The following is a 13,132-nucleotide window of genomic DNA, read 5'->3' on the forward strand; positions in this document are numbered from 1 at the left end:
TGCTGCAAACCGCCCCAGTGCACGCTGAAGGTTCTGATTTGATGAATCCAACAGAACAACATCATCTGCAAACAGCAGAGATGAAATCCTGAGGTTCCCAAATCGGGTTGCCTCCGGTCCCTGGCTGCACCTAGAAATTCTGTCCATAAAAATAATGAACAGAACCGGTGACAAGGGCAGCCCTGGCGGACACCAACATGCACTGGGAACAGGCCTGACTTACTGCCGGCAATGCGAACCAGGCACCTGCTGCGGTCATACAGGGAACGGACAGCCCTTAGCAAAGGGCCCCGGACCCCATACTCCCGGAGCACCCCCCCACAGGGCACCACGAGTGTCATGGTTGAAAGCCTGCTCTAGATGCACAAAGCACATGTGGACTGGTTGGGCGAACTCCCTCGAACCCTCGAGCACCCAATGAAGGGTATAGAGCTGTTCCAGTGTGCCGTGACCGGGACGAAAACCGCATTGTTCCTCCTAAATCCGAGGTTCGACTATCGGCCGGGTCCTCCTCTCCAGCACCCAGAGGAGTGTGATCCCTCTGTAGTTGGAGCACACCCTCTGATCCCCCTTCTTAAAGAGAGGGACCACCACCCCGGTCTGCCAATCCAGAGGCACTGTCCCCAGCTGCCACGCGATGTTGCAGAGTTGTGTCAACCAAGACAGTCCTACAACATCCAGAGACTTAAGGTACTCAGGACGAATCTCATCCACCCCCCGGAGCCCTGCCCCCAAGGATCTTTCCAACCACCTCAGTGACTTCAGCCCGGGTGATGAGCGAGTCTGCCTCTGAGTCCCCAGCCTCTGCTTCCTCATCGGAAAACGTGGCAGTGGGATTGAGGAAACCCTCGAAGTACTCCTTCCACCGCCCGACAACATCCCCAGTTGAGGTCAGTAGCTCCCCCTGTACTGTAAACATTGTTGGTGAAGCACTGCTTCCCCCTCCTAAGGCGCCGAACGGTTTGCCAGAATCTTTTCGAGGCCGACCGATAGTCCTCCTCCATGGCTTCTCCGAGCTCCTCCCAGACCCGAGTTTTTGCCTCTGCAGCACGCTTGGCCTGCCGGTACCTCTCGGCTGCCTCCGGAGTCCTACCAGCCAAAAAGGCCAGGTAGGTCTCCTTCTTCAGCTTGACGGCATCCCTTACTTCCAGGCACCACCACCGGGTTCGGGGATTGCCGCTGCGACAGGCACCAGAGACTTTGCGGCCACAGGTGCGAACGGAAAATGGAGGAGGAGAACAAGGTCCACTCGGACTCCATGTCTCCCACCTCCCTCGGGATCCGGGAGAAGCTCATCCGGAGGTGAGAGTTGAAGACCCCACTGACAGAGGGATTCACCAGACGTTCCCAACAGACCCTCACCACACGTTTGGACTTGCCAGGTCTGACCGGCTTCCTCCCCTGCCAGCTGATCCAGCTCACTACCAGGTGGTGATCGGTTGACAGCTCAGCCCCTCTCTTCACCCGAGTGTCGAGACATGCGGCCGGAGATCAGATGATACAACTACAAAGTCGATCATCGACCTCCGGCCTAGAGTGTCCTGGTGCCACGTGCACTTATAGACACACTTGTGCTTGAACATGGTGTTTGTTATGGACAAACTGTAACTGGCACAGAAGTCCAATAACAAAACACCACTCGGGTTCAGATCAGGGAGGCCGTTCTTCCCAATCACCCCTGTCCAGGTCTCACTGTCGCAGCCCACGTGGGCGTTGAAGTCCCCCAGTCGGGACACCGTTTAGTACCCTTCCCAGGGACTCCAAGAAGGCCGGGTACTCTGCGCCGATGTTGGGCCCGTAGGCCATGACAACGGTGAGAGACCTGTCCCCAACCCGAAGGTGTAGGGACGCGACCCTCTCGTTTACTAAGGTGAACTCCAACACGTGGTGGCTGAGCTCGGGGCAATAAGCAAGCCCACCCCAGCCTGCCGCCTCTCCCCGCGGGCAACGCCAGAGAAGTGGAGCGTCCAGCCTCTCTCCAGGAGTTGGGATCCAGAGTCCAAGCTATGCGTGGAGGTGAGCCCGACTATATCTAGCCGGTACCTCTCAACCTCCCGCACAAGCTCAAGCTCCTTCCCCCCAGCAAGGTGACATTCCATGTCCCAACAGCCAGAAGCTGTGGACGCTGACCGGGCCGCCGAGGCACCCCCCTCGACCGCCACCCAGTCCTCTCTGCACCCGACACCTACGGATCCCTCTGCGGGTGGTGGGTCCACAGGAGGGAGGGCCCACATCGTCCTTTCGGGCTAGGCCCGGCCGGGCCCCGTGGGCAAAGGCCCGACCACCAGGCGCTCGCATTCGAGTCTCAGCCCAGGTCTGGCTCCAGGGTCCTTGTTTTTATACTGTCCATAAAGGGTCTTCTGAATTGTGCTTAGTCTGACCTGTCACCAAGGACCTGTTTGACATGAGAGACCCTACCAGGGGCATAATGCCCTAGACAACATAGCTCCTTGGATCATTCGGGCACTCAAACAACCCCACCACGTTAAGGTGGCAGTTCACGGTTCACATTCCACACTACAAAACATGTAATTAGTACAGATGATTTGTGCTGATTTAGTATCAGAACGACATCAAAAACGACAAGGCTGCAATATCAGTGTTGTGTTAGAATTTAAAAGGGGGGCAACCCAAGGACAGAGTTTGATCTTTTTTGTGCCACATGTACATTTTCTGTTGAATGAAAAGATGTTTGCCACTCTATAATCTCAGTCTTTGAAGTGTGGTTGTAAGATTGTCATGTACAAAACTTTGCAACACAAAATTAGTGTCATACGAGCTTTGGGATTTTACCTGACAACGGTGTCACATGATAATAGAGAAAAGGTGAAGCTGTGCTTCATTCATCCATCATTTAACTCTTTTGTTTGTAAGGATAGAAGGAAGGGTGACCTCTCGACAAGTCGAGAGTCCGTGGCAGAACTCATGCCTTGAAACCAAATCAGTCACAAACATCACCCCAAAAATCACTTTAGAAACTCCTGTAAATGTAAGATGGATATTTGTGTGCTGTGAGGAAGTCGTTTTGAAGAACTCTCCATGATTTATCTATTCCGTTTGAAGGCTGTTCATATATAAGGACCCGAAGAGACTTCATTACACTGTTAACACATAAATGTTTGACTTCTTAGGTTAGACTAGTGGTTTCCAAACTTTTCACAGTATCCGTACCCCTTCAGACATTTAACTTGAAGCCATGTACCCCCTACGGCTGTACACTTAAAAAACATAATGTAATGTCATCTACAACGTAGCCCTACAGCACAAATCTTGCCCTTTAGTTTAGACTATCAAATTCGGCTTGCAGGAGAAAGTTAAAAAGACAGAAAAAACATAAATTATTGTCCAGATTACCCAATAATTCAGTTGTAGATAAATCAGCTAGGATATCTCAGATATCTAAATACACAAATTCAATGTATATTCCACAATATTTGGAGAATCGCAATTTACCCATGCTTTTTTCCCATGACTGCAGTCATTTTAAATTAAAAATTGTTCAAAAAAGTCAATTTTCTTGCAATTATTTAACACAATTTACACAAGAAAGAGCAAATCCTGCAGGGACTGACATGTCACTTATTGCTTGGATGTTGTTGCTGCCTTACATACTTAATGTATGATTTATACTATTCACGTACCCCCTATGACAATTTGCGTACCCTCATTGGGAACCTTGGGGTTGGACAAATCAGCAGTGATTTCAACAAGCTTGTATTGCCATCTAGTGGTTAGATATATATTTATGTATTAACTTCTGTTTTAGTTTAACCGTTAATCCTCTAATTTTCCTTCATACTAGTTTCTTCCTTTAATGATTTTCTATCGTTTTTCTTCTCCATCTAACACATTTGAAGGGATTTGAGAGTTAGATAATAAAGTGTTCCTCTCACGGATTCTTCGTCTGTGCTCTGTAACCATCATTCACTCATATCTTTATTGTCCTTCCATTGTCCAGCTGCAGCCTCAGGAGATAAGCCCGCCCCCTACGGCCAACCTGGACCGCTCCAATGACAAAGTGTACGAGAACGTGACGGGATTGGTCAAAGCGGTGATTGAGATGTCAAGCAAGATTCAACCAGCTCCTCCAGAGGAATACGTGCCCATGGTCAAGGTAACGAAACGTTGATCCTTAGTATCCCACTGTGCTTTAGTTTTACTAGTTTATTTACATCACCCTAAGACAGGTCTATCCTCCAACTTCTGAATGTGGTTATCAACACTGCAGCAGCGCCTCAGGGCTTCAATTCAATTCAACTTTATTTACAAAGTCATCTCAAAGTGCTTAACAACATATAGAGTCCATAGTCAGAAAGAAAGAACCCGACAAGATCCACATGAACTTGTTTTTGTTAGAAAATGTCAGATTACTGTCTAATCTAAAGCAGTACCGTTATTTATATGTAGTAATTAAACCATACTATGAGGAGAGAGCTGGGAACAAACATTGTGTTAGGGTCAATTATTATTCTGACTGCGTAATTGGTAATAAATTACATTTATGACGTAATTATAATTGAAATCGTACTAAAAATAAAAAATTGTTGTTGTGATCATAATTGAATTGTAATTGAGTTTAGATAATTGACTTTGGAATTGTAATTGACATGAACATTTACATTTACATTATAATTAAATGTAAAACTGGGTACCTGTGTTATAGTTCTATGGTTTACACATAGATCTATCTAGTAAACCATTAATAAATTATGTTTCATATCAAGTTTACACTTTGGTTTTCTTGAGGATTGTTTTATCATTTAATAGAAATTGAAATCTAGGGGTAAAGTGATAGAAAAAAGGCTCAGACGCCATAATCAAAAATAGTAATTAGGAAGCCTAACAAGGTAACCAAGAGATGAAAAACAAAATGGATGATAGATATCATTTTTTGTGTATTTTACAGCTGATTTAAGACATGGGTCAAAACCGACCCGTTATCAAGGTTACATTTATGGGCTTTTTTATTTATTAAAGGCTCAGTAATTGTGATTAATTGTAATTGAACTTTAGTAATTGAGAACATAATTGTGATTGATTTCCAGGGGAAATAATAATTGCAATTTTATTTGTACTTTGAAAAAATGCCGGTCAATGTAATCGAGTTGTGAGTGAACATGGATAATTGAAGATGTAATTGTAATTTAAAAATGTAATTGACTCCAACACTGGTGTGTGGAGAAATGATACTAATAAATTGGAATAGGAGGAGCATGATGCTGGTTTAGCTCACATAAACAAGGATTGGAGCAGCTTTGATGACACAATAAATATAAATAAGTTACTCTCCCTAAACTTAAGCACCTGATTTCCCAGAACGTTATGGACAGTTTTCAGATAGAGCCAACATCACTGGGAAGTGTTAAAATACTGATGTTTTATTGTCTGATATGCTGTTTCTTATTATATTATAAATGAAGAAGTTTGTTTTTATGTCACGTTTATATGTTGTGTTTTTTAATGACATTTTATTTTACTGAACATTCCAAGCTTTTCGTAATGAGGGTCGTGTTTAAAAACAGTCCCACAGATCCTTCCCTCTGTGTGTTTCAGGATGTGGGTCTGGCTCTGAGGACGTTATTGGCCACCGTGGATGAGACTCTACCTCAACTTCCATCCAGCACACACAGAGAGGTAACACACACACACACACACACACACACACACACACACACACGCACGCTACAAATGTGACATTTCTCGCTGTTTTATCCTATAATTGTTGTCTTTCTGATGGCGTGATTGTAACATTTTGTGCTGTTCTGCAGATCGAGATGGCTCAGAAGCTGCTGAACTCTGATTTGGCTGAGCTGATTGGCAAAATGAAGTTAGCACAACAGTATGTGATGACCAGGTATGTATCTGTTTATGTTTATTTGGATAGAGCCATTGCTTCTCTTCCTTATCAGTGCAGTGTTCAATTACATATAACACATCACACAACAAAGCAAACAAACAACACTCATACAGTCGGACCTACAGTAGTTCCAATTAACAATTCCTCCAACATGTGGCTTTTAACATCAGATGATTGCTTATTTAGCAATGTACATTTACAGTTATTTATCAATATACATATGCATTTATAGATCACAAAACTAATCAAATTTACCCTAATTTATTCTAAACCACAAGAAGAACCAGCTTTTTTTCTTAATCCGTATACCTTTCGTTCTTTGGTTATTTTGTTTTACTGATTTAAAACCAAAACATAAGTAAAGAAAAACCAAAAAGCAGCGTTTTTCTGTTTTTTTTGTTTTTTTTAACTTGTTCTATTTGTGAGATTAAAAAATGAAGCGCTCGTCCTAGTTTCCCTTTAAGTGTCCAAATATCACACAAACCAAACAAGATTTCATTTTAAAACAGAAAAATACTGCTTGTTTGGTTTTTTGTTTTATTTTGAGTTGGTTTTAAAACAGAAAAACCAAAAAAGGGGGGTTCACGGAAGGGTACATTGTTGTTTAAACAAAGCCCCTGTATTTGTCTCAAAGGTGCCTTTCTTAAAGAGTACCTGCAGTGCTTTTAATTGGAAACTCGATCAAAAGATGATATACAGTATAGTACAAGAGGTTTGTTTAGTCAGGTAACTTGTAGAACAGCCAGTGTGGTCAGTGGTGCCCTCCGCTGGTTCATTGGTTATAGGGAGATATTTAACCATGTTTTGACATATATGACTGATTTGAACCGTTATTGGTCACAAAACACTGTTTTGTGTTCTCAGGTTAAGTTTCTCCTGGTCTGAAGAACTTTGAGATGAACTAGTTTTCAGCTTTAGTTTATTTTCTGGTTTCCTAATAAAGCGTATTTCTGTGTTGTATAATGTGTGTACAATGTGTTCTTCCTCAGCCTCCAGCAGGATTACAAGAAGCAGATGCTGACTGCAGCTCACGCTCTCGCTGTTGATGCAAAGAACCTGCTGGACGTCATCGACCAATCCCGGCTCAAAATGATGGCCCAGTCCCGCCCACACTAGCCGCTCCCCCTCCATGCTGACCAACAGAAGACATTGCAGTGATGTCTATAGGCTGTCAAGAAGCAAAGAACTGTAGAAAGTGGCCTCAGTCGTGAGGTACGAGAGTTTCTGGAGACGCCTTCGTTTTTTTATCAGCGACTTTGAAAACAATCTGTGAAGGACTCTTTTGAAGTAGAATCTCTCCTAATGTGAGACCGTTCGTTCATCTGGGATTATAATCTCCACCACTGTGAGTTTCACTTTCTAAATCAGGTACCTGACATCCACGCCCACTTTGGGCTGGAACAAAAACCAACAGGAGGAGTTAGAGAGAGCATGCTGGGTTCACGCCCGAGCACTTTAAACACTTGTACACCCAACGGGGACTCTGTCACAATCAAGGCATGTTGCCACCTGGATTATTTGAGCTATCAAACCTTTTCTGGGATTGATGTGAACTTATCAGCACACAGACCTGATGATGAGACTAGACTTTGGACATCAGCCTGGAGCTGTGTCGGAGCATCTGTGAAGTCTTTCCCTGTGGCAGATCAGACGCTTTAACAGCCTTTTCATCTCCTGCAGCCATTCCTGAGCTTCCTCCGTCTCTCCACTTTTTATTTATAGGCGGAGGGAGCAACAGGAACGGCAGATGAAAGCTCTGAGTCTGAAGCAGCAGCAGCACTACATGTCATCCTTTTTTAAATATCTTTTACTCTTTCGCTGCTCCGCTCCTCCTGCAGTCTTCCTCAGCAGCTCTCTGAGCAAGTTTTAACGACTCCAAATGTGAAGAATCCCACTCGACCTGAGTGAAACCACCAGGCAGGGAACTCGCACCCATTTTACTCTGCTCCATTTTCAGGTTTTATTTCGGCTGACTCACTGTTTTCAACTTTTTACGATGAGAGCAGTCCGTCTACTTCCTCTTCTGCGATCGATAACACAATAACACAACCAAGAAATGGTCTTCTTTCCTTCTCGTGTTCAATGAACTGACTTAAGTGTACAATCACAAACAATAGATGTTTCCCTACAATCAAACCTCAATCTTTCACTACATTTGATGTTGTTTTTTTAAATTATATTTTTCTGTGTCAGTGGAAAACGTTTAAAAAATCAGTTGTTGCTTGGAAACACACACACACACACACACACACACACACGATTGGTGAAGTGACACGAGTGGAAAGTGTTCCAGTAAAACACTGTGTAAACACAGACCAGGTGTGTCTCTGTTATTTCCGACAACCTATGGAGTTTTCCCGCTGTCTGAATGAAACAGACCATACTGGTAAAGCATGACATACTGTTACGTAGAAGAGCGTATTTCCACAGACCCCCCACCAAAAAAATGAATCCATTCAACACAAACTTTTTTCAAACCCTTTCAGACCCAGATGAATCAACCTCTGTGTTCCGTCAGCAGGGAAACATCAATCCTCTGGGTGCTACGCGGTTCAAATGTAAAAAAAATAAAATAAAGTTAAAAAAAAAAAATGCAAAGAGAAAAGAACCCAAGAAACAATCTATTTTTACTTCATGTTGTTGTGTAAATCTGCTCATGTTGGTATATTGTAAGCTATACTGGTGTGTATCACTGGTGAATTGTACAGAACACGTACTAGTAAACACTGGTTTTTATTTTATTCTGTCCCTGAAGAAAAAACATGGAATAAAATAATGGAAAACAAATCAGCATTTCTGCATTTTTTTTTTTTTTGTTGATTTCAGAAATAATTTAAAGCATTAGCTCATCAAGGTCCGTCTGTCCATACGTCTGTCCAATAAATGGAGGGATGATCTTCATCTCAGTCCTCACAAAAACACATTTCTACTGCTGAGTGCATTTGTTTTGTGTCTTCTAGTAATTCATCACCAGTATTCTATTTTAGCGCTGGGATTGGATTTAGTTTACCTGCTTTCTTTTCACCTGTGACAGAACGCTGATTCAGCAAATATTAGATATATTTGATATTAAAGCTCAGTTTCCTGTACTAGTGAGGTCTTTGACTGCACTAGTTTACTAGTAGAACACTGAAACATGTACTAGTAAACTAGTAGAGAGAAAAAATCCCTACATGTTAACTAATTGTATGCTACAAGTTTACATGCTAGTTAACTAGTTGAACACAGATGTCCACTAGTACCATGTTTTGTCCACAACTAGTTTACTAGTGTCACTCAAAGTCTTCCACTAGTTTATTACTGAGGCCAAAAACACTGTTCTCACTAGTGACTAGTTCACATTTTAGCATTTACTAGTTAAGTAGTAAACATTTCTGAGCCTCACTAGTTAACTATAATTGAAATACTCCAACTACTGTGACTAGGTGACACAGTTTCTCTTACAAGTTACCTAGAACACCAAAATAATTCTTCACTAGTATAACTAGTTATGAGTTTGACTAGTTAACTAGTAAGATGAAGACAGATATCAACCAGTTTACTTGTTTAAATCCTTTAAACCAACTAGTTGACTAGTGTGCAATATGTAAATGAGGTGAGTGGGGTTATAACAAAATCCTGGGTCCTGATTTGATATTATTTTGAGAGCCTATTGGAAGCCTCCATCTTCACTTATTCCCCTCCTCCTCATTATCATTTTGTGCAACAAGTGTTACGAGTGACATTTTAGATCTAACTAGTCTACTAGTAAAACATTTAAAACTCACAAGTTAACCAGTATGACTCGTAAAAACAATGCAAGTGCAACTAATGGACATATGTTCGCTGTTCACTAGTGAACATTTAGAGCCTCACTGGTTCACTAGTATGCCTCAAAGACATCTCTAGTATAACTAGTGAACTTTTACTAGTTAACTTGTAAAAACTATCCTAACTAGTTAACTAGTAAGGTTAAAAATAGTCAAGCTAGTTTAACTAGTGGACATCTTGGCTCTAACTAGTTAACTAGTAAACATTTTCAGGCTCACTAGTTAACTAGTAAACACAAAGTACATGTTACTAGTTAACTTGTGGATATTTAGCACCTTACTAGTTAACATGTAGGGTTTTTTTCTCTCGTTTCAGTGTTCTACTAGTAAACTAGTGCAGTCAAAGACCTAACTAGTACAGGAAACTGAGCTTTGATATCTAATATTTGCTGATTCAGCTTTCCATAATCAACAGCCAAAACAGTCAAATTTATGCATTTAACCAAAAATAAAAATGGAATTTGCCTAAATGAAAATATAGCTTATGATTCTATCTCAGGTTTTTGTCACAAACGCAGACATCAGATGTGTTTGTCTGCTTTTTAACAGCTCACGGCTCCTGATTGTCTGCCTCTGCATTGAAAATAGACAAACCTGTGCGTTAAAATACCAGTTTAACTCTCTAAATGGGGGGACTGGTAATAAGCTGTGTTTCATAGAAAACCTCTGAGAAAGTTCACCTTCAAAGGCCACATTCTTACGACTCATCGCTTTCACTTTCCTAGTTATATAGTCAATGAAAAGAGGGTTGGGCCGATAATATTTTTTAACGTTTATTGTTGACTTGTGTCTGAAAAATACTCAATGAACATTGAAATACTGTTTTTAAAATGGCATTTTACCTGCAAAACAAACAATAGTTGGGATTGACATATCTTGGTGTCAATGTGATAATTTCATCCACACAAAAAAAAGCTGATTCAAACCTGTGACTCAGGGCAAGTGCTTTTTCATGACTCAACAAATAAACCCAAAACGGTTCAGAAACACAAGTTAAAGAAGTAATAAACACGTTTGTTTTATTCAGGGAGAATTAAACGGGAGAGGATTCTTTCAACGTTCTCTTCACTGTAATCTGTAGGTAGTATGTGTACGGATTAATTATTAGCTTGAAAAACGTTCAGTTTCTATGTAAGGAAAATGTGTCAAATGTTAAAGCAGAAACTGTTGCTATCTACATGTCTGTAATCTATACATGCTGCTATTAAACTGACGGATGCATAAATATTAATATGTTCAGATAGAGAACATCTTGGAAGACTAATAACAGCAAGTTCATTGTCTTCTTTTTTTAAATTATATAATATTATGTTAAGGTTTCATTTATTATTATTATTTAACTTTTTTTCAGGAAATGTACATCCAGTAGATGCTAGATTACTGCTTTACTTATGAAATAAGTCATAGGGATACATCAAAGCAATCAGTAGATGCCTCTGAGGAAGACTGACAGTTGGCAGTCGAAACACGTCAAGAGATTAAAGTAAATTTACTGAAAAAAAAAGTTGTCTGAATAAATGAAACCATAACATAATATCTTGGAAGACTGTCTTATGTCTACGTATGCTAAAGAAATGATCTAAATGCAGTCACTGACTGAAGCTGTGATGCACTGGACTCAGTTTTCATTGCAGGAACTATTGATTAGGCCAGGATACCGGACTCAAAACGCCCTCACTTTGTTTTTGTTCTTCTTGTTGCGTACAATAGTTAAAATCGCTACTCCTGTTATTCGTGAACGGATTGAGTTGAAATTTGGTAGTATAATCTATGGATGTGTACGCATCAACCCTCGGAGCCCGAGCAAAGACAAAAACAAAAGTGCATTTCTCATTTATTTGTAAGTCAAATATTATGATGGTTGGTGGTACCGAATCATTGACACATACCAATATATTAATGGGGCCCATTAGCCCGTTTGGTATGAATACTCTATGAATAAATATGATGAGATGCTCAGAGCTCCATCCGACCCTCACTCGAGAACAAGACCCCGAGATACTTGAACTCCTCCACTTGAGGCAAGGACTCTACGCCGACCCAGAGAGGGGAAGCCACCTTTTTCCGGTGGAGAACCATGACCTCAGATTTGGAGGTGCTGATCCTCATCCCGGCCGCTTTACACTCGGCTGCAAACCGCCCCAGTGCACACTGAAGGTCCCGATTTCATGAAGCCAACAGAACAGCATCATCTGCAAACAGCAGAGATGAAATCCTGAGGTTCCCTCCGGTCCCTGGCTGCACCAAGAAATTCTGTCCATAAAAATAATGAACAGAACCGGTGATAAAGGGCAGCCCTGGCGGAGACCAACATGCACTGGGAACAGGTCTGACTTACTGCCGGCAATGCGAACCAGGCTCCTGCTGCGGTCATACAGGGAACGGACAGCCCTTAGCAAAGGGCCCCGGACCCCATACTCCCGGAGCACCCCCCACAGGGCACCATGAGGGACACGGTCGAACGCCTTCTCCAGATCCACAAAACACATGTGGACTGGTTGGGCGAACTCCCACGAACCCTCGAGCACCCGATGAAGGGTATAGAGCTAGTCCAGTGTGCCGCGACCAGGACGAAAACCGCATTGTTCCTCCTGAATCCGAGGTTCAACTATCGACCGGATCCTCCTCTCCAGCACCCAGAGGAGTGTGATCCCTCTGTAGTTGGAGCACACCCTCTGATCCCCCTTCTTGAGATCAATAGACGGATCGGTGCTGCGTCAGCAGTGATGCGGTCACTGTATCAGACCGTCGTGGTGAAGAGGGAGCTGAGTCGGGGGGGCAAAGCTCTCAATTTACTGATCGATCTACGTTCCTACCCTCACCTATGGTCATTTGGGTAATGACCGAAAGGACAAGATCGCGGATACAGGCGGCCGAAATGAGTTTCCTTCGCAGGGTGGCTGGGCGCACCCTTCGTGATAGGGTGAGAAGCTCAGTCACTCGGGAGGAGCTCGGAGTAGAGTCGCTGCTCCTTCACGTCGAAAGGAGCCAGCTGAGGTGGCTCTGTTTCGGATGCCTCCTGGTCGCCTCCCTTGTGAGTTGTTTCAGGCATGTCCTATTGGGAAGAGGCCTCGTGGAAGGCCCAGGACACGTTGGAGGGACTATGTCTCTGAGCTGGCCTGGTGTCGCCTCGGGGTCCCCCCAGAATGGCTGAAGGAGGTACGCGTGGATCGGGAGGTCTGGGCATCTCTGCTGAGACTGCTGCCTCTGCGACCCGGCCCCGGATAAAAGCGGAAGAAAATGGATGGATGGATGGAGATGCTCAGAGCCCTTTTTGGAATGGGGCCGGGGGACCCACCCCCCATTTCCGGTTATTTCCAAATTTATGAGAACATAATCGTGCGTTATATTGTTTCAAAGGTGAATCAACGTAGATTACCATTATGTCTCGCACAATTCGATTAGGGGCCTGGGGGCTCACCCCCCTTTTCTGGTCGTTTCCAAATATATGGGAACATAGTCATGT

General features: G+C 43.0%; 1 protein-coding gene and 1 pseudogene across 22 annotated transcripts in view; both read left to right on the forward strand.

Annotated features, from left to right (window-relative positions):
• Positions 1-8,647, forward strand: part of LOC114478369 (focal adhesion kinase 1-like) — a 68,615-nt gene extending 59,968 nt beyond the window's left edge. For 20 of the 22 annotated variants that reach the window (XM_028471393.1, XM_028471392.1, XM_028471384.1 and 17 more), the window contains 4 exons: positions 3,959-4,114; positions 5,554-5,634; positions 5,769-5,854; positions 6,847-8,647. In XM_028471393.1, the coding sequence (XP_028327194.1) occupies positions 3,959-4,114; positions 5,554-5,634; positions 5,769-5,854; positions 6,847-6,973 (450 nt within the window). In that variant the 3' untranslated portion in view covers positions 6,974-8,647. Of the gene's footprint in view, positions 1-3,958; positions 4,115-5,553; positions 5,635-5,768; positions 5,855-6,846 lie in introns of those variants that run through there. The other 2 variants (XR_003675849.1, XR_003675847.1) reach the window with 1 other exon arrangement.
• On the forward strand, positions 608-3,945 carry LOC114478370 (uncharacterized; annotated as a pseudogene).
• Positions 8,648-13,132: the final 4,485 nt, after the last annotated feature.

The sequence above is a fragment of the Gouania willdenowi genome, chromosome 16 (assembly GCF_900634775.1).
Source record: "Gouania willdenowi chromosome 16, fGouWil2.1, whole genome shotgun sequence".
NCBI lineage: Eukaryota > Metazoa > Chordata > Actinopteri > Blenniiformes > Gobiesocidae > Gouania > Gouania willdenowi.